Source organism: Alosa sapidissima, chromosome 1 (genome assembly GCF_018492685.1).
Source record: "Alosa sapidissima isolate fAloSap1 chromosome 1, fAloSap1.pri, whole genome shotgun sequence".
NCBI lineage: Eukaryota > Metazoa > Chordata > Actinopteri > Clupeiformes > Clupeidae > Alosa > Alosa sapidissima.
This window is the reverse complement of record NC_055957.1, coordinates 30,623,942-30,643,623: the sequence shown is the minus strand read 5'-3', so window position 1 is coordinate 30,643,623 and position 19,682 is coordinate 30,623,942. Positions and strand designations below refer to the sequence as shown.

The window sequence follows — 19,682 nt, the reverse complement described above, 5'->3', positions numbered from 1 at the left end:
GATTGTGGTCAGAGTTCACACACAATGGAAGAGCTGATATTGGACAAAATTGAAAAAGAGCATAGAAAAGATGACAAAATAAAGCATGTTTATTTAAAAATTCCAACTCATAAGTATAGCCGGATAAAATCCTTTACAAATGCCTGATCTTGTTGTGGCCGACCAGAATAATCAGTGATTTATGAATGTTAGATAAATGCAGCCTACACATACATTGTGATATGCCTAAAATCCAATAATGTCAACACATTGTTACAATGTCAATGTACATAGGACAAAGGAAATTAAGTGGGTTTAGAAGCTTGACCATCTTCACCAAAGGCCTGGCAAACATGATGCATGTTCGTTTAAACAATTTGGACAGGTAGACACAGAGTGGACATGACTATTGTTAGCAGTCTTGGCAGTGGCACTCTGGTTTTGCATGCTACTGAAACTTTTAAGGTCTATAACAAATAGACAAAAAGTGGAGTGTCCGCAAACCTCCATTGGATTTGCGCTTCGTAGGATCTTCACCACAGATGTACACACAGAGACACAAAGGTTTTTTTTTTTTTTTTTTCAGATCTACTCTCCCATATAACATTTAAATTCTGTACAAATTTACCATTCAATACTATTTATACAGACTACTCAAATTATTTAATTAAGGCTCATCATCATGTATTGTGTGTGTGCACATCCCTCAATGATCAAAACATGCTATGAGAGAGAATATAGCATTAAATAACATCAGAGTTGAATATGTCAGAGTAATATCTGCCTCGAACAAAACCCAAGAGCTGAAGCTGACAAGACCATAACACTTGATATGTAAACTCAAGCAACACTGTTTTCAGTATTTTAAATCCACATGTGTGTACTTGATAGAATAGTACTTTATTCAAGACTTCAATAAATTACTGAATCGATGAGATCAAGACAAAAATATTACAGTGTGCCAAGCAAGTGTCGTCAGCCAATGAAGGGCTGAAGACAAAGCTTGTCAACAGATCTTGCCACTACGCAAGAAAACTCAGCCATTGCAAGACAACTGAGAATAAACAGCTGTAATGGGTTTGCACTTAAAGAAAAGGAAACACAATGAAATCTCCAAAAATAAACCAACTTCACAATCTCAGATAAAGCAAGCGGTACTTTATCAATTGTCTGTATCTGCTGTCTTGGCCTGTGTGCTTGTTAATCCTTGAACAGCCACATGTCCAGCAGGTTGTAGCTGATCACATGGTGAGCAGGAAAAAGTTTAGGAGTCCTCATTCATCTCCCGGCTGCCAGTCCGAGCGATTTTCCTTGGAGGAGCAGGGCTCTCCCCTTCGGCTTGCTCCTGTTCCCGTTTTTTAGCTGCATTCTGTAGAAAATCACAGGAGTGAAATACACATATTGTTAGTCATAGTTTAAGGGAGGTAAGGGGAGGATTTTATTCAAGCGATCCACACATTGCCAAAATGTTGACTTACTTTCTTGTCCCACTGTTGGTGAAGGTATCGCAATAGAATGTTTGTTTTCTCAGTAACAATGACTGTCAAACACAAAAGCATAACCAAATGTTCAATAAATCAGGGCTAATGAAATTGATTGGTCATAGTTGATTGTTTCTTACTAACAAAGCTAGGATTTAAAAAGTGACTGGCAAGGACAGAAGCCATTGCTGGCTGAATCTTACTAATCTAATCATTTCCTAAAAGCTTGACCTATCATTACTATCATGTAGGCTAGACATTAAAGGTAAATTAGCCATTAGAAGACCTTACTACACATCATCAGCAGAATCTGATTGACATTTCCTAAATGAGAAGCATTTACAACTGACAGTGTTAAACTTGTATGAAACTTTTTATCTACATTCATTTCCTATGACTTGACAGACATGCCCCAAGACTTGATCATCTCATGCAAAATGCCTGTTCACTCGTATGCCACTCACTCTGTTCTGAGGGAAACTCGCGTGTTGGGAGGTAGACTGAGGGTCTCCTGTTCTGGAATGTGAAAGGTGAGGAGGATAAAACAGACATATCAAACGCATTAGAAAAATAGGCCACCACAAACCACAGCATGGAACTCACAAATTCAATTTGGTTCCACTCTGCGTAGCCTATTTGTAAGTCACACTAAAAGTTTCACTATTCCCCCCCCCCCCTAAATCCAACTCACAAAAGATTCTGAGACACATTTCGAAAGAAAACTCCTAAGCTAAGAGAAAGACTTTGTTATCACAGCTGATTTCAAGTCTCATGCACAAGCTTGCCTGCAAGGACCATGGTGATTAAGACAGAATGAAATATGCCAGCAGATTATAATATATTTTCTAAGATACATGTGTATGAAGATATGTTTGTGTAGACAGGAGGAGGTAGGGACAATTTTAATTTCAGCACTGAGGGGGTAGTTTTACTTGGTTGGCTGGTGATGTATTACATCCCTTACAAACTACTACCAGAGATGATATCTTTTCATTAACTTGTCATGTGGATTGACAGAAATCCCTGTTTCCTGTTTGGGAGTTGGTCTTGAAAGCTGTTCACAATCAGCACTAACATGTCTTGTGATCCGATCAATACATCAGTTCACATCTGGCATTTGAATGCATCTCCATGCATCTCATAACCTGTTCTCACTTACCCACTCTCTCCCGCATATGATTTCTGTTTGAAAAGACCAAATGTGCGAGGCAAGCCCTCACTCTGCTTAGCAAACCCAAGCTTTTGTCAACGGAACTGCCGGGGCTTCTCAAGCAGAGGGGAGAGCAGGACCTTTGAGCATTGGATTATCATCTTTGCTTCATGAGACAATAATCCACTATGGCCATAAGAGGGCAGTATATTATAACATGAATGCAAAAAGGCAATATAGCTGGGAAGGAATATGTGAAAAATCATGAAGATTGGGCACTTCTGGATAAGTTTTTGATTTTTGGCAGGGTGTTAGGTATAGGCCTAAGGTTTTCAAAAATCCATGGATACAAGTTGGGGTGGCCAACTGGCCCCCGGTGAAAAGAGAAAGGGTTATATCTCAGCTTCCTTTAGTCTTAAATTGTTGTATAATGTATTTTCTCTACTTTGTTTGATACAAGGAATCCAATTTTGATATGTTCTTCTTAGTTTAAGTCCATTTAAATCTAGTATCATAGTCATATTTAGCTCATAGACTGTCAATATCTCTGAAAAAGTCACATTGAAATATTACTCAGGTTCCAGACCCCAGTGAGTGGGGTTGGGAATGGAATGACAGAACCAAAGTCTGGGTGCCATATTGGACAGATCTGGAAGATGCCAGCAAGGGATGCTCACTCCTCCTCAACTGTAGCTGTGTGGTTGCCTGTATGGGCAACTGTAAGTGCCACTGAGCTGGACACTGACTGTACCACATTGTGCAAGTGTGAGGGAGGCTGTAATGATGAAGAGTGAAACCAAAAATCTTTGAATAATACATGAAGTAGGAATTGTTTTTTTGTGTTATTTGACTAAAATATAATATTAATTCTTATTCCACTGCTTGGTTGAATTTCCCATTGTCCTACAAAATTTAGAACGACCATTAACCGTATGTTATTTGCACACCTATGAAGAAGATCCATTTTTTTGGCCGTATCACACTTGTATATTAATTCGCCGAACTCGTTGTGAAGTTTAAATGAACTGTCACGTTGGATCCAAGCTGTAAAATGCAGACGTTCAGAACATGGCAACATTGTAGCATATGACGGAGGTGGCTTTTAGCTAGATGGATGACAGCAGGCTAAGTAAAATAGCGATGTTTCAAAGCTAAAGTTCATCAGAATCTTGGGATACGCCCGCTTGACAACGGGAGAGAGAACTAACGACTGGCCTTTGGCCGTAGCAACCATCCATTTAGAACTAGTAACGGCAGTTTGTCCTGCAAGTTGAGAAATTAGTTGATATGTGTCGGAAGAAAGTAGTTCTACAAACAAGACAGTTTAGCGATTAAAACGTTTAAATTGTAACGGGAAATTAGCACAACGCAAGTGGCAACAGTGGAATAAGCGGGATAATGGACTCCACGGTGGTCTGTTCACAGAAGTTAATGCACTTACGAGGTTTAAATGGCCCTCCGCTTCGTGTCGGGGCCGTTTTACAACCTTGACCGTGCATTAGGTTCTGTGAACAGACCACCGTGTCGTCCATTATCCCTTACTTAACATGGTGAAAAGCCTAATTTAACTTTTCACTGTGGCATAGTTCTGAAGTTGTGTTTATTTAAGGCCTCAACAATGGTCCTTTTGGTCACAACATGTGATTTTTGACACTATAGTGATAGTGACCTGTCCAATCAACAAAGAAAAGCATACCTTGGAGGTAAAAATATGGGTCTAGGGACCTGAGTATTTCAATGTGACTTTTTCAGAGATATTGACAGTTTATGAGCTAAATATGACTATAATACTACATGGAAATGGACTTAAAATAAGAAAATATCAAAATTGGATTCCTTGTATCAAACAAAGTAGAGAAAATACATTATACAACAATTTAAGACTAAAGGAAGCTGAGATATAACCTTTTCTCTTTTCGGCGGGGGCCATTTTGGATTTTATGGATAACTGCCACTAGGGGGGCCGCCCCAACTTGTATACATGGATTTTTGAAAACCTTAGGCCTATACCTAACACCCTGCCAAAAATCAAAAACTTATCCAGAAGTGCCCAATTTTCATGAATTGCATCCTAGCTAAAATCAGATCCTTTACAGGACATAACAGAAAAATATTGCTTTTTCACCAGCCTTGGTTGTTCTTGGTTGTTTATATCCCTGCTTCTATTTACTGGGCTATGTAAACTGGTGTTGTGTTTTGCAATCTTGATTAACTTTGTTCATATCTGAACCGTTTCTGTTGCTTGCCAGACATTAAAATGCTCATAATTTGTCAATGAGGTATTTTGTCACATCTACAAATGTAAACTCCGGTATAAATCCAACATTGTTAGGGTTATTTATTTATTTATTTTATTAAAATGGTCTGAGGCATTGGATGTTGATTCAAAGTCCTTTTAGGCAAGTCCCTCCACTCGGCGGCCATATTGCAACGCTTTTTGGGCACTTATTGGACATCTATTTCGGATACAACTGTGCGTGCGCAATGCTTCACAAATCACGACACACCGACTTCGCTCCAGCTGCGAGATCACATGATTGGCATGATGTATTCACATGTCAACTTTGGGCGGCAGAAAGGGCGGAATATGTGTAGACGACTGCCATGTTTGCGTTACGAACTAACCCCATACATTTCTATGGGAGATTCTTTGAGTGCTGTGTCTCCTCATTAGAAAGTTTCTGGTTGAATGCATAAAGAGTGCATGTCACATGTCACACCATCACTACTGGACAGGAAAAAGCTGATCATAAGGACAGATCTGCACACACTTCTCCTAAACTTATGTGTTACTTTTAATGCCAATTACTCTCAGTACAAAAAGTCCCAAAGTTAGGACTGACATGCATCTCATTTTTAGGAGTTTCTCTTAAATTGGCAAGTTAGTACCTATTTTTACCCTTAAGATGCTTTGTGTACAGGCCCAGATAAGTATCACTAGTCTAAATCACCAAATAATTTTACTTCATGAATTAAATCAAAATCACAGCTTCCTTTTACCAGACAGGCCTTTTTTTTACTTCAACTCCATGCTAGTCAATTAGAACTTCTCTAAACAATCTCATGAAAAAACTAAATGATTGTGCACCTCAAATACTTACCGACGTTTTGCACACTGAATCTGAATGAAACTTGCTGAAGTTGCTTTTATTGTACACGGGCAGTCCTTTTAAAAAATCCGCCTGAAAGCAAAAAACACACAATTACACATTAAACATAAGGTAATTGCCATTTAATATAAAACCATTTATCGGAACGTCACATATTACCAACTGTCACGTATGTCCAACCTCTTACGTGTATGTGTCACACATGTGACGGCGGATTCCTAAAGAAACGCAAGCACCCACACCATAAGTGTATGTAAATTAGCTATGTACCAAAAATTACATTTTACCGTGACTCGAAGAGCTGTAAACAGTCTTGTAAGGAGCTCCGTGGAGCACCGACGAGAATTCTCGGGCTAACCATTGATGTTCCCTGAGAAGGTTGGGAATATGCACCCACCAGCCCAGCACTAAACTCCGAGCGTGGTACACAAAATCGGATATTTCAGGCAGTAAAAGCCCCGGTAAGAACCAAACTAGATTTTGTTCAAATCTACACACCTATGGCTACTGAAAATGTAAGGTTCATTTAGCAAATGTTATTCTGAAGTATTAAAAAATATCGTTAAGAATTTTCAAACGAAATGGTTGGTAATTAGCATGTTTACGATAATAAATATCAAACCATTCCACCATCCAAAAGACTAAACCAGAACCACACAAATGTTCACCCAAAATGTAATTTTTTAATGCGCTTCTTTTTATATATCGACTATACACTTGTGCTAGTAAATTAAGTGTGCACCATTTATAGTCACTGTTACAAATAATGGCCTTGGGTTCCAACTTTCCTGCAACATAGCCCATCATTGGCTTGGAATACAGAACTGGAGCTCCAACAATTAATCGATTAATGGATTAGTTGTCGACTTACATTTATCACCCACTATTGTGGTAATCGTTAATTGGTTTGTGTCACTTTTTCTTGTGTCAAGGAAAAATTCTCTGATTTTACCTCCTTATAGATTTTCTGCTTTAATTACTCTGCTACGACAGAAAACTAAATATATTTGGCACATGGACTATACATAGTCTGGATTGCCTCGTGTGTAGAGGCGGTGGTGCTTGATGGTGTTCCTTGGAGGAACGAAACGGTCGAAGGGTAACACGCCTTTATGACCGCGTTTAGGTAAGTGGGAGGAGACCCAGCAATCACTTTGTATGCAAGCTTTAGTGACGAATTTGATGCAGGCTGCTAAGAGAAGCCAGTGGAGCTTAAGGAACAGCAGGAAAACGTGTCTTTTTGGTTGATTGAAAACCAGATGCACCACTGCGTTCTGGACCATCTGTTCACCGCACAAGACAAAAGACTTGGAGAAGAATGTTACAGTAACCCAGACAAGAGATAATCATGGTCTGTACCAAGAGCTTGGTGGCTTCTTGGGTTAGGTATGGTCTGATTTTTCTTTATATTGAATAATACAAAGTGGCATGATGGGGCGACATGTAGAGGTGACATGGTCAGAAACAAGTCTCAGGTCATCAGCCATAACACCCAAGTTTCTTGCAACCTTCGTAGAAGCAAGAGCTAAGGAGTCCATTTTGATACTGATGTGGCGTTGGCCTATAGGCTAGTTTGTTTGGCTGGGAAGACCAGCAGTTTGGTCTTAGAAAAGTTTAATTGGAGGTGATGTTCCTTATCCATGTGTAAATCAGAGATGTACAAATGTACATACAAGATGTGTGTTGAGACTGTGAGAGATAGATAGAAGGTATTGTGTACGTAGCAGTGATATGAGAGGCCATTTGAGCGGATCGAGCCCAGCGAGGTGGTGTACATGGCAAAGAGAAGGGGCTCCAGCACCAAACTTTGGGGCACCCCTGTGGCGAGGCATTGAGATGCGGACGTTTGTCCTATCCATGTCGCTTTGAACGATCGCCCAGTGAGGTACGATTTAAACCAGGGGGTGCTTTGCCCGTGATGGCCATGTTTGACAGCATGGATAGCAGGATGGGGTGGTAGACTGTGTCAAATGCACCTTAAAAACCAGGTCGATTAGGGTCAAAGAGGTCATTCCTCAAGAGAAATTCTTTTTCGTTTTTTTAAACAGCCTTTCAATAGTCTTAGAGAGATGTGCTATACGACTAGATTTTTACAATCTGTGTGTGTGTAGACCAGTGTAAACTATTGTGCCTGTGTGTGCATGTGTTTTTGCTTGTAAACCGGTTGAGTGTGTCTGTAAACATGCATGTGTAAATGTGTGTGTGAGAGAGAGATTGACTGTGTGTGTGTGTGTGCGTGCGTATTTGTGTGTGCAAATTTGGCATACATCTAAAGAATGTGGTAGTGATGCAACATTGTTTGACAAAACCTATATGACTGCTAGTAAGGGCCATTCAGGCTGGGGGCCCATGTGTTCCTTTGTGAATTGCTATTTGAGACTTTTAGGTTCTCTCAATAGTCTACCTGAGTGCATGCGTGTGTGTGTGTGTGTGTGTGTGTGTGTGCGTCCTGACTACCATACCAACGGGCCTGGCTCTTTGGCGTTGCGGTCAAGCTACAGGGTTAGTGCCCCGGAGACCCGGGTTCAAGACCTTGGGTCTATTTATGAGCCCAAGAATATATACACAAATGCTGGTCTTCCCAGCCAAACAAACTAGCCTATAGGCCAACGCCACATCAGTATCAAAATGGACTCCTTAGCTCTTGCTTCTACGAAAGTTGCAAGAAACTTGGGTGTTATGGCTGATGACCTGAGACTTGTTTCTGACCATGTCACCTCTACATGTCGCCCCATCATGCCACTTTGTATTATTCAATATAAAAGAAAAATCAGACCATACCTCACCCAAGAAGCCACCAAGCTCTTGGTACAGACCATGATTATCTCTTGTCTGGGTTACTGTAACATTCTCCTCCAAGTCTTTTGTCTTGTGCGGTGAACAGATGGCCATTACAGATGGTCCAGAACACAGTGGTGCATCTGGTTTTCAATCAACCAAAAAGACACGTTTTCATGCTGTTCCTTGAGCTCCACTGGCTTCTCTTAACAGCCTGCATCAAATTCGTCACTGATGCTTGCATACAAAGTGATTGCTGGGTCTCCTCCCACTTACCTAAACGCGGTCATAAAGGCGTGTTACCCTTCGACCGTTTCGTTCCTCCAAGGAACACCATCAAGCACCACCGCCTCTACACACGAGGCAATCCAGACAATTCTCATCATACAATTGGTGGGATGAACAACCAGAGCAGGGGCCAGCAACTCTTGAAGACCCAACTCTTCAGAGAGTACCTCCTCTCCGAACACATCTAAAAACCCAACACACCTAACTAACATGCACTTACCATGCATTTCCTTTTCTTCCATCCTTCTACCTTCACGTTGACTAGTACTTATACTTCGCCACTCTTATACTCTGGTACTATTTATTGTTACCTAAAGTCACCTTTGCAATGTAGCTTACATGTTGTTCCTCATTTTGTGAGGCGCTTCAGATAGAACAGTCTGCAAAGTGGATAAATATAAATGTAATGACCTTGTGCAATACGGATAGACAAATGTGTGAGTCGCCCAAATATAAGCTACTTTGTTGCTGCAGACTTGACTTACTGCACAGAAATGTGTATAGGCAGACACTCTCATACATATAATTAAGCCACACAGGTGCACACCAAAGACAGTAAAAGGGTACACACATGCTACAGACACACGTACGCACTATGGAAAATATAGATAAACTGCAAAGTGGTGTTTAAATAACATAACCTTAGAAGTAAACTGTAACCAATGATAAAGAAGTACATTCGGAAATGCCCTGTAACTACGCGTTGTCCTATCAACAACAAACAGTCAGCTAGCTAATAATAGTACTCTTCTGTAGCATGCCAAAACAGAAATTGGACTTAAGTTAGCCAAGGCAGTTTCCGTCAGGAGACTAACATGCCATTTTGCATGATAGCTTCTAGATGACATTAAAATTTACAAGTAAACATTTCGAGATTAATTCCAGGGTTAGCGTTAAATCAATAACGTACAGTGCCGAATTGCCATGTGTATTGTTCCGCACAATGCCTCCTTAAACTTCCACAGTTAGTTAATGTTAGCTTCGGAGCATATCCAGCTCGCCAACCAGTTACTTAAGACGTAAACATAATAGTTAACGTAATACGTTAGCAAGCTAACGTTAGCTAACTTGTGTGACCACATAATGTGATGTTGTCATTAGAGAAACTCTGTGAAACGTTAGTTTGTGATTCTCAAATTGAAAATGAACTTAACCAATGTTCAAAGAAAGCTGTGCTGAGGCGTTGGTTAACTTACCTTATCCATGGCTCGTTGATTCTGTTTATGTTAGCTGGCTATTTCAGCTGTTGTCGTAAAATTATATCAGGCAACGCTAGCAGACTATAACATTAATTCAGCCAGTTAGCATTTGTAACGTTAGCTAACATTAGCTGACGTTATCTATAACACCGCCACATACAACAAATTTCTTAGAACCCAATCAGCTATGCCAAACGAAAACCTCTAACTTAGCTTGATCCAATGACCACTAGTATTAAGAAAACTTAGTACTGACGAGTGACGACCAAAGTATTGGCAAAGATTGTTAAAGCCTTAACGATCTTTGGTATTGGTCGCTATCATAATAACTAGGTAGTGCTAGCTGACTTAGCTGGAAGTGCTATCTGACTTAACTGTAACGTGGTTATTCGACTACAGAAGGTTAACGTTAGCTCGCTAGCTAACGTCACAAGTCATCGCTATCAGAGATTCTCAAAGGCCACGTTCTAAAAGCCGTCTCAATGTTGACGTGTTTCATAAAATGAAACAACCAGAAAAATAAGAGTATTTTTTGCTAACTAACAGGTAGACTAATGCAATTGTCTGGCACCAACTGGTTCATCTAGTAAGCTAGCGGTGTTCACCCTTGTCTGAACAGGGTAACACCACAGACAGTAAAAAGAGGTAAAACAGCTACAACTACTGTCTGGAGAGGGAAATATTCAAGTGGTGAGTTTATGACGTGTTCTTTACCTAACCTTTGGCCTGTTTATCACCTATTTTGGGATAATAAACATCATTTTTACCTTGATTATATTCCTACAAATTAAATTACATGAGTTGTGGATTATAGTAATTTAGTTTTGCACCATTTATTTTTCAATATTAGTACTTATTATTCGAATTATGAGTTTTCTTGTAAAATATTCGTTCCCTTTGAAGATCAAGAGGCACTTTCTGTATAGCATTCAGGCAGGAATTTTCCATAAGGATTTATGGGCTCTGTGCACTTGAAGAGCAGTGGCTGCACAAAATAAAGAGGGAAGGATTTTTGGTGAGCACACTCATCTTCAGGTGCTTGTTGACAGCAACAGGAAACTGGTTTGCCGACTTCAAGTAAGCTAGTGCACAGAGCCCATAAACGACAGTACACATTTTTGGTTTTCATAGGCACATATGGTTAACATTATATGCACAGGCATACTTAGTAGAAACCATTCTCTGTGGCTCCTTTATGAACATATTAAACTTACCTTTTCACTTGCTAGTAAAGCCTATTTGTTGTGCACAGAGGCTGCTTTGTTGGTGATTTTGTGTTGTCTGATTTGGTTCGTTGTCTGTATTTGTTGGTAGAGGACCCATCATGAGTGTGGAGGGGGGGGAGTCTGGGACGCCAGACACCACTGTTGAGCCTTGTGGAGGTGTTGTGGCCTAATTCAATGAAACGCCTATGAAGGAAGGGGCCTGCTTGATAAGTCCAGTGAAATGCTATTGAAGGCTGTTCTGTTGGTGATGTTTTTGTTAGTGATTTGTGATTGATATTGGTTTTGACGGTAAATCAGTTCCTTGAGTTAGACTCAAAAAACTATATGTAGGCATATATGTTGTAAAAGTCCATCAGAATTTCAGAGAGGCATGATGAGGGTGTAGAGAGATCATTTGAAGGTGAAATCCTGATATCCTATTTCTTTACATGGAGCTTTTAGCTCTTCAGTATGTAAAGACCCTATGGATTTCCTAATAATGGTTCAGAGGATACAAGAAAATGCTAAGGTTGACCATATATAGGATATAATCATTTTAATAATAATAATAATAATAATAATAATAATAATAATAATAATAATAACTACCAAAAAATAATAATTCCTGTTTAAGATTTCTGTCTGTCTGACTGACACGAAGGTCACATCTTTTTGGTTAATTTGATCTGTTTGTCTTTATTCGTCAATAATGAATAAATCACAAAAAATGTAGATGCGTCCTCTTTCCAACCAAACACATCAAACTTGAGACAACATGTTCAGTCCTTCAGAGGGCAATGTCATGTTTTAGTCCACACTGCTTAAAACATTGCCTTTAGTTAGTCCATTCTGATGGCTCTCAGTGAGAGAGAGACTTTCGTCCTTTCAGCATTCTTCGCAAAATCACTTCAATTCCTCCTCTGGTGCTGATTCTTTTGATCCAGCCATGGGTCCTTTTCCTTTTGATATTCTTAGGCTGGTATTCGGTGCCTCTCTTCACAGTGCGGATCTGCTGATACTGCCAAAACGACTGCTTGAACACTCCGGCATAGTCAGGTTTTGTGAAGAGTGATCCATTCCGACATACCCTCTTCTCTGCACCCATATGTAACTGTGCCCATCCACACACAGTTTGCTGCAGAGATGGAATCACCGATGGGGATTTTCCAAGACCTCTGCTGTAACAATAAACAATCATTAAAATTATTCCTGGCCTGTTTCAAAGTTAGCCTACTTGATGTTTCAGAACCATTAAAAATTAACCCTTTCTAGCCCGCATCAAAATCGCAGCGTTGTTTGACACAACACAGAAATTATGCCAGTGCTGGAAAATAGTTTTTTTCTTTCCACCTCATTGCGTGTGTTTCTTTGATTTAATTAATGAATTGCTCCTGCAAACTATTTCACTCGGATTATCAATGAAGACCTGTCACTCTTTACACTTTTTTACTCTTTAATCAGCTCCAGTCCACTAACATTACAAAATAAGCGTTACGTTAGTAGTCACAGGCAATGATATCTGACCAATTTTTTTACATGAGCGTGCTTAATAAATGGACAAACGCAATATTGCATTCAATTTCTAAATATTTCTAGACGGACTCGTGTTACCCGGCTGACAACTTGCTTAGCAGGCTTGCTATATGCTAACAGGAGACCACAAAGATATAAGAAACTGATCATTAACCTACCGCCATGAGGACAATCCACTGAATCGAAAAAACGTGGCCTTAATTATATTCATCGTAACCCAGATTATTGTAGATTTGGTTTATACCACACAAGTAAATCTAACTGCAATGTACATAGGTGTATCAGGCCAATGTCACCAAAGTGGCAGTGTGTAATTCTAATTTATCTTCTTCTACGTTGTACAGCTCGTCATTGAGAAGATGTACGAAAGCCTTACTGCAGCCTACTGGATTGGAGTGTAGCGTGCGCATAGTGTAGCGTAAAATAAAAGAGTATGGCAGATAGATTTTTTTATTAATGTGACTTCTGTATTCAGAATCTGCCCATCAAATGATCCCTCTTCCATCAGCAGGTTGCATAAATTTACCCCTCACAACACACCTATCTGGAACAACAGATACATTACTGTAAAGACGTCATCCTTGTTTATCAAGGACTGGCTAGAGAAAGGCATCTGGTCAGTCCTGCATTTAATTGATTAATGGATGTCTTTTAACATATCCAAGCTTTTGTTTTAAGTATGAGTTAACCTGCAACATTGATACATATCATTCTGTATTTGATGCACCTGACTCCATGAACCTTTTTCACAGCAGCCATTTTTTTACATAAAATATGGCAGACCCAGGTGTTAGGAATTACACTAATTAAGGTTGTAATTGTGCTATACACACATTGAACAGTGACTTCATTAACATAATCAGTAACACCTGAGGTTGTCCTACTTTTTCATGTCAAAATGGCTGCTGTGAAAAAGGTCTATTTTAGGCCTAATAAGAGGAATAATTTCAGATCCCAATATTTGTCCTTCCACAGCTCTTTGTTGAAGGTTGTGCCTTTAAGAGTTTTAGATTCTCCAACAAATGTCTTAGAAACCTATTTATCAACCTGTCTTACCCCTTATTAACATATAGAAATTCCATTTTAAAAGTATTTACAAAGAATCGTATACAGCTTTTGCGAACTGAATACATGAGATATCCCATAATGCCTAAGGCCAAAGAGCTACATTTCAAAACTTTGAATGGAATATACCCCTCCAACGAATTAATCAAAAGGCGCTTTGGGATTGAAACTGATAATTGTGTATTTTGTAATTGGCTGGAAACCGCTGAGCATCTGTTTGTCGAATGTGTTTATGTTAAAACCTTGTGGCTTGACCTTCATAATTCAGTCCTTTATGTTAGATAACTTTGACTTAAAGGACATTATATATGGACTCTTTACTGTGAATGATATGATGATCTCTTAGTCAATGTGATTGTTATTCTCTGTAATGTTTTTATACATAAATGTAAATACTCAAAGGTTAAGCCCACTTTTAGTGGGTTTTTACAATGATTTCCTTTATTATACAAAAGCCCTTAAATATGAAGTCTAAGAAAGCAGTACAACTTTTGAACAGTGTTACAGAATATGATTTAATGACTAAGCCCTAGTTATATGTTTTTTTCTGTTGTATTTTGTTTTTTTTCTGTTTTGATTATTATTATTAATTTTTTTTCTCTCTTTGCTTCCTCCTTTTAAATTACGCCTGATCCTGTAGATGGATTCCTCATGGATTGTTTTGACCCATGTTTATTGTAGACTGACTACACAAAATATGGAATAATTACAAAAAAGTCTCTATTTTTGCATTTACTTTGTTGGTTCAATGAGTGTGTATAAGATAATACATCTGTACAACTAACATTGGATAATACAACATGAAGATGGATTCTATGGATTCTTGTGAATATTTCAGTACCCAATATGTTGCATCTACTTATTGTGCTGCAGCTACACTGCAGCCAAAGCTCAGGGTAGCACCAAAAGCGGAGGAGGGGGAGGGGGGCATTTTGGATCAAATTTAATTGAGACATAATACGATTAATCTGAAAGCACTATACAGATTGTACATGAAAAAGTTGTCATTTTTGGATTCCCAGAGTCAAAGCTTTCAAATGGTGTATAACATTATAGCAATATGGTGCATACAATTGATTTAGAATGTTGGGGGGAGGTGGGGGAGGGGGGTAATCATACCGCCGGCGGATTTTTGGTCAATAGGTAGCCTACCATTCAAGGGGAATAAGTATCATAGTGATTTTTTACAAGGTGTCCCTAGAATGAGAAAATATGTGATAGCATTGTAATTGGGGTAGCTGTTTGTGTTTTATTAGCCGGTTTATGTCCATTGCTATAGAGGAATATCCTACAGATGAATGGGCTGAAATGTTATGCATAGGCTAGTGAATGAATCATTATCTAATGAAATATGCAATAATTTGTACAGAAAGTACAGAATTTGGGTATTTTGAATAAATCAAAATAGAAAATCTATTATCGCCAGAACCAGATTTGAACCAGAACTCTCCACTTCAATTGTACTTACAAACACTGAAGTATCCAGTTATATTCCTATAATATAATTATGCTGAAGGGTTTTATAGAGAAGTTTGTTCCTCTATGATTGTGACCTAGTAGGGAAAGTAGCCTAAATAAAAGTTATGGAATAGGCTATATGTTTTCAGCAAATGTATGAAGACATTCTCAAAAATAAAGAATTTCAGGTATTTCAGGAATAACATTTCACTCAAATATGTTACCAAAATGAAAAACAAAAAGAAGAATTTTGAACCTGACTATCCAATGTTAGGATTTCTGTATTTCAAATGTATGCAAATTATTGTTCTGGGACGCTTTGGAGACCTACATGATGGACGTGAGCCGTAGTAGCTATAGCAATGTAGGCTATTTGCTGTTGAAATTAATAAATGGATAAACTGATAAATTAGGCATACTGGTCCGTGTATCATTTGTTCATTTGATATTCAATTGAGAATCCAAAATGAAAAAACGAAAAAAGGACTTGTTTTTTCATTATTTGTTTATGAATGTGATACAAACCAACAAATAATGCTTTGTTTTTCATACTTTTGATTTCATGATCAGATCAAAAGTAGAAAGTTTAAAAAACGGCCTCAGGCCCAAAACTGATTTTGATATTTATTTTTTCCGATTGCTCTGACCCGGGAATTATTTATTGACTTCCATTGCCAGCTGCTGCTTCTGTTTTGCAGTGTTAAATCGGACTAGGCCTACCAGTCCGATTATAACTTTACCACACACAATTTAACCTAAAGATATATATTTAAATGACCACTCGGACAGAGCAACAGAATCTCTTTTTTCCCCCTCAGTCGGCAGTCTAAACGAATAGGTTTTTCTACTATATGCTCGATTAGAGTAGCCAGAAATTTTCAAATGGGTGGGCACAGAAAGAAAAGGGTGGGCAAAGCCAATTTGATTGAACATAGCCTAAGAGAAGCCTAGATGAGATACACCATACAAACATTAATCGGCATGTTATATTTATGACATAGTGGAATTTATTGAACGCATTTGATCACAGCTGACAAATTAGGCAGAAACATTTTAAACTGGAGCAAAACAATGCATGAATGTAGGCCTAGCTTCGGAGCGTCACATGAAACACAATTGAGACAATAGATTGACCCTATTGTACAAGTGCAAAGCCCTATCATAGGCATGTTACATTCATGACATGAAAAGTAGAACATATTGAACAAAAATGGCAAATTACGCAGTCGGCTAAACCGAATATGAACGCATTTCACACCTGACAATTAAACGGAGCTGCCGCCTGTTCACAATTTGACTGATTCTTGAGCTCTCAGAGTAGTGTTGACTTGCGCGTCTTTTTTAGATGGTGAACGTAATTGGACGGGCAAGACTGACAAGTAGACTACTATATGGCTACGCCTATGGCTCGATTTGAATTATTTGCTCTGTTTGTGAATGAAGTTGTAGCCCCTAGTATGTGTCCCTAGTTTCCCTGTCATATACTGTCTTTGGTGTAATCTCACCAGAAGGTAAAGGCACCAGCTGGCTGCCTTCCAATGACGTTGGCGACAAATGATGATCTGAGCTGATAGATCTAACATCTAGGCCTACTTCCCTAACATGGGCTGATACTACATAGCCTAGGCCAGTCATTACTTCTATAATCATGGGGCAACGCTTTGGGCGAACGCGATGTTCATAAACGAAACAGGCATGAGAAGGGAGCCACTTACAACCAGACAGACATAGAGGAGTATACAGACACTGTAACCTCTTACATCACCAAGTGCATTGATGATGTGACCCACACAAAAGACATCATCACTCGGGCTAACTGGAAGCCATGGCTGACAGGGGATGTCCTCTGGCATGAGAACAGCGAGAGCCAACCTGTCCCGTGGCATCAAGGAAGCAAAAAAGGAATACACTCACAAGATAACCACCCACTTCAAAGACAGCAGGAACGCACAAAGCCTTTGGCAGGGCATTCAGGCCATCACGGACTACAAGCCCGCGCCACAGAGCTGTGAGAGCAACATCCCTCTGCTCAACAATCTGAACCGCTTCTTTGCTCGCTTTGAAGCACAAAAAAGCACTTGCCCACAGAAGACCCCTCCCCCTCCACACGAGCAGCCCCTGTGCCTCTCTGCCGACAGCGTGAAGAGGACACTTGCTGCTATCAACACCCGTAAGGCAGCAGGCCCAGACAACATCCCAGGTCGTGCGCTGAAGGACTGCGCTGAGGAGCTTAAGGATGTCTTCACAGACATCTTTAACACTTCCCTGAAGCAAGCCATCGTCCCATCATGTTTCAAAGCTGCCACCATCATACCTGTGCCAAAGAAAACTGCTCCATCCTGCTTTAATGACTACCGCCCCGTGGCACTGACACCCATCATCATGAAGTGCTTTGAGCGGCTTGTCATGTCACACATCAAATCCATTCTCCCCCCCACCCTGGACCCCTTCCAGTTTGCATACCGAGCCAAACGGTCCACAGAGGATGCAATCTGCTCTGCCCTCCACCCAGCCCTCACCCACCTGGAAAAAAGAGACTCATATGTGAGATTGCTGTTTATAGACTTCAGTTCTGCATTCAACACCATAATACCACAACTCATCTGCAAACTTGACAAACTGGGACTCAGTACCTACCTCTGCAACTGGCTACTGGACTTCCTCTGTCAGAGGCCTCAAGTAGTACGTGTTGGCAACAGTATCTCAAGCAGCATCACACTGAGAACGGGGGCCCCTCAAGGCTGCGTGCTCAGTCCGCTGCTCTTCACCCTGCTGACGCATGACTGCACTGCAACCTACAGCAACAACCACATAGTGAAATTTGCTGACAACACAACTCTAGTGGGTCTCATACAGGTTGGAGGTCGACCTTCTGACCACGTGGTGCAGGGACAACAACCTCCTGCTGAACGTCAGCAAGACCAAGGAGATTGTTGTTGACTTCCGGAAAGGTCACACCCAACACCTGCCACTGACCATCGACGGTGCTGTGGTGGAGAGAGTGAGCAGCACCAAATTCCTGGGGGTGCACATCAGTGAAGACCTCTCCTGGACCACCAACACTGCATCACTTGCGAAGAAAGCTCAGCGCCGCCTGTACTTCCTGCAGAAACTCAGGCGAGCAAGTGCTCCACCAGCCATCATGACCACATTCTACCGAGGCACCATTGAGAGCATCCTCTCCAGCTGTATCGCTGTGTTGGGCGGAAGCTGCACTGAATACAACAGGAAAGCCCTGCAGCGCATAGTGAACACAGCTGGAAGGATTATTGGTGCTTCACTCCCCTCCCTGAAGGACATTTACACCTCCCACCTCACCCGCAAAGCGACCACAATTGTGAGTGATGCAAGTCACCCCGCTCACAATTTGTTTGATCAACTGCCCTCTCGGAAGAGGTACAGAAGCCTGCGCTCCCGCACCACCAGACTCACCAACAGCTTCATACACCAGGCTGTTAGGATGCTGAACTCTCTCCCCCCTCCACCCTCAGCTACATAACATCCTGGACTTGGACCCACAAAGGCTGCCTTGCACTACTCCACTTGCACTACTCCACTTGTACACTTTGCAACTTGTTGTTGTTGTCCTGTTGTCCTGAAAACACTTCTGAACACACTTCTGCTGCTCTTACATAACTTGCACCACTATGCCACTTGCATACTTAGGTCAAACAGAACTACCTCAGCCATTTATTGGCCTGACTTTTGCACTATTATATTGACTCTCTACTGTATGCACAATTGCACAATTTCAACTCAAATTTTGCTGCTCTTATTTTCTTCATTGTATGTGTCTTCTTATTTTTACTTTTTATATTGTTTACTTGAATGTTATGTTTGTCTGTGGACCTAATTGGTAAAATATGTCTTGTCTCCACCGTGGGATAGTGGGAAACGTAATTTCGATCTCTTCGTATGTCTTGACATGTGAAGAAATTGACAATAAAGCAGACTTTGACTTTGACGGGAGATGATTTTCTGTCGATTCAACGAAACCAAGTTTGCCATCGTTGCGCAAGTCGCCCAATTTCTCGCTATAGTTGTTAGACAATATTTTCTGTCGCTAGGGATGGCCAAAATTAAATCTAGCAACAAAGTCACTAATTGGCAACACTGAGCACTGACAGGTCTAGACCAAGACTTGGATAGACTTCCAGGTCACAGAAATCAGAACAAATAAATATCAAAATCAGTTTCGGCCCTGAAGCCATTTTTTAAACGTTATTAGGGGTTTGCACGGCGTGTCATCAGATCTGGACATCGCCATATTGGAGATACTCGCCTCATTAGAAAGCATTAGCCACTTGTATCCTTGTCAAGGAAAATGGTTAATTATTGCCGTGTTTTAGGTTGTACCAATAGGTTAGACTGAGAAAAACATCTGGTGTAGGTATCGACTTCCAAAAGTTATTAAAAAAACCAGGGAGAAGGGACAA

The 19,682-nt window shown here is 40.3% G+C and overlaps 1 protein-coding gene across 2 annotated transcripts; it reads right to left on the bottom strand.

Moving 5' to 3' along the window:
• Window positions 1-71: 71 nt before the first annotated feature.
• Window positions 72-10,600, bottom strand: LOC121709483 (DET1- and DDB1-associated protein 1-like). Of its 2 annotated transcripts, XM_042092920.1 has the most exons (6): window positions 9,983-10,600; window positions 9,007-9,166; window positions 5,712-5,792; window positions 1,925-1,976; window positions 1,458-1,519; window positions 72-1,348 (listed from the first exon to the last, which is right to left on the bottom strand). In XM_042092920.1, exons 2-6 carry the CDS (start codon window positions 9,007-9,009, stop codon window positions 1,244-1,246), a joined length of 303 nt encoding a protein of 100 aa, XP_041948854.1. In that variant the 5' UTR covers window positions 9,010-9,166; window positions 9,983-10,600; the 3' UTR covers window positions 72-1,243. The 2 variants fall into 2 exon arrangements, with proteins under 2 accessions (XP_041948854.1, XP_041948846.1); XM_042092912.1 differs by lacking the exon at window positions 9,007-9,166 and having other exon boundaries at window positions 9,983-10,595.
• Window positions 10,601-19,682: the final 9,082 nt, after the last annotated feature.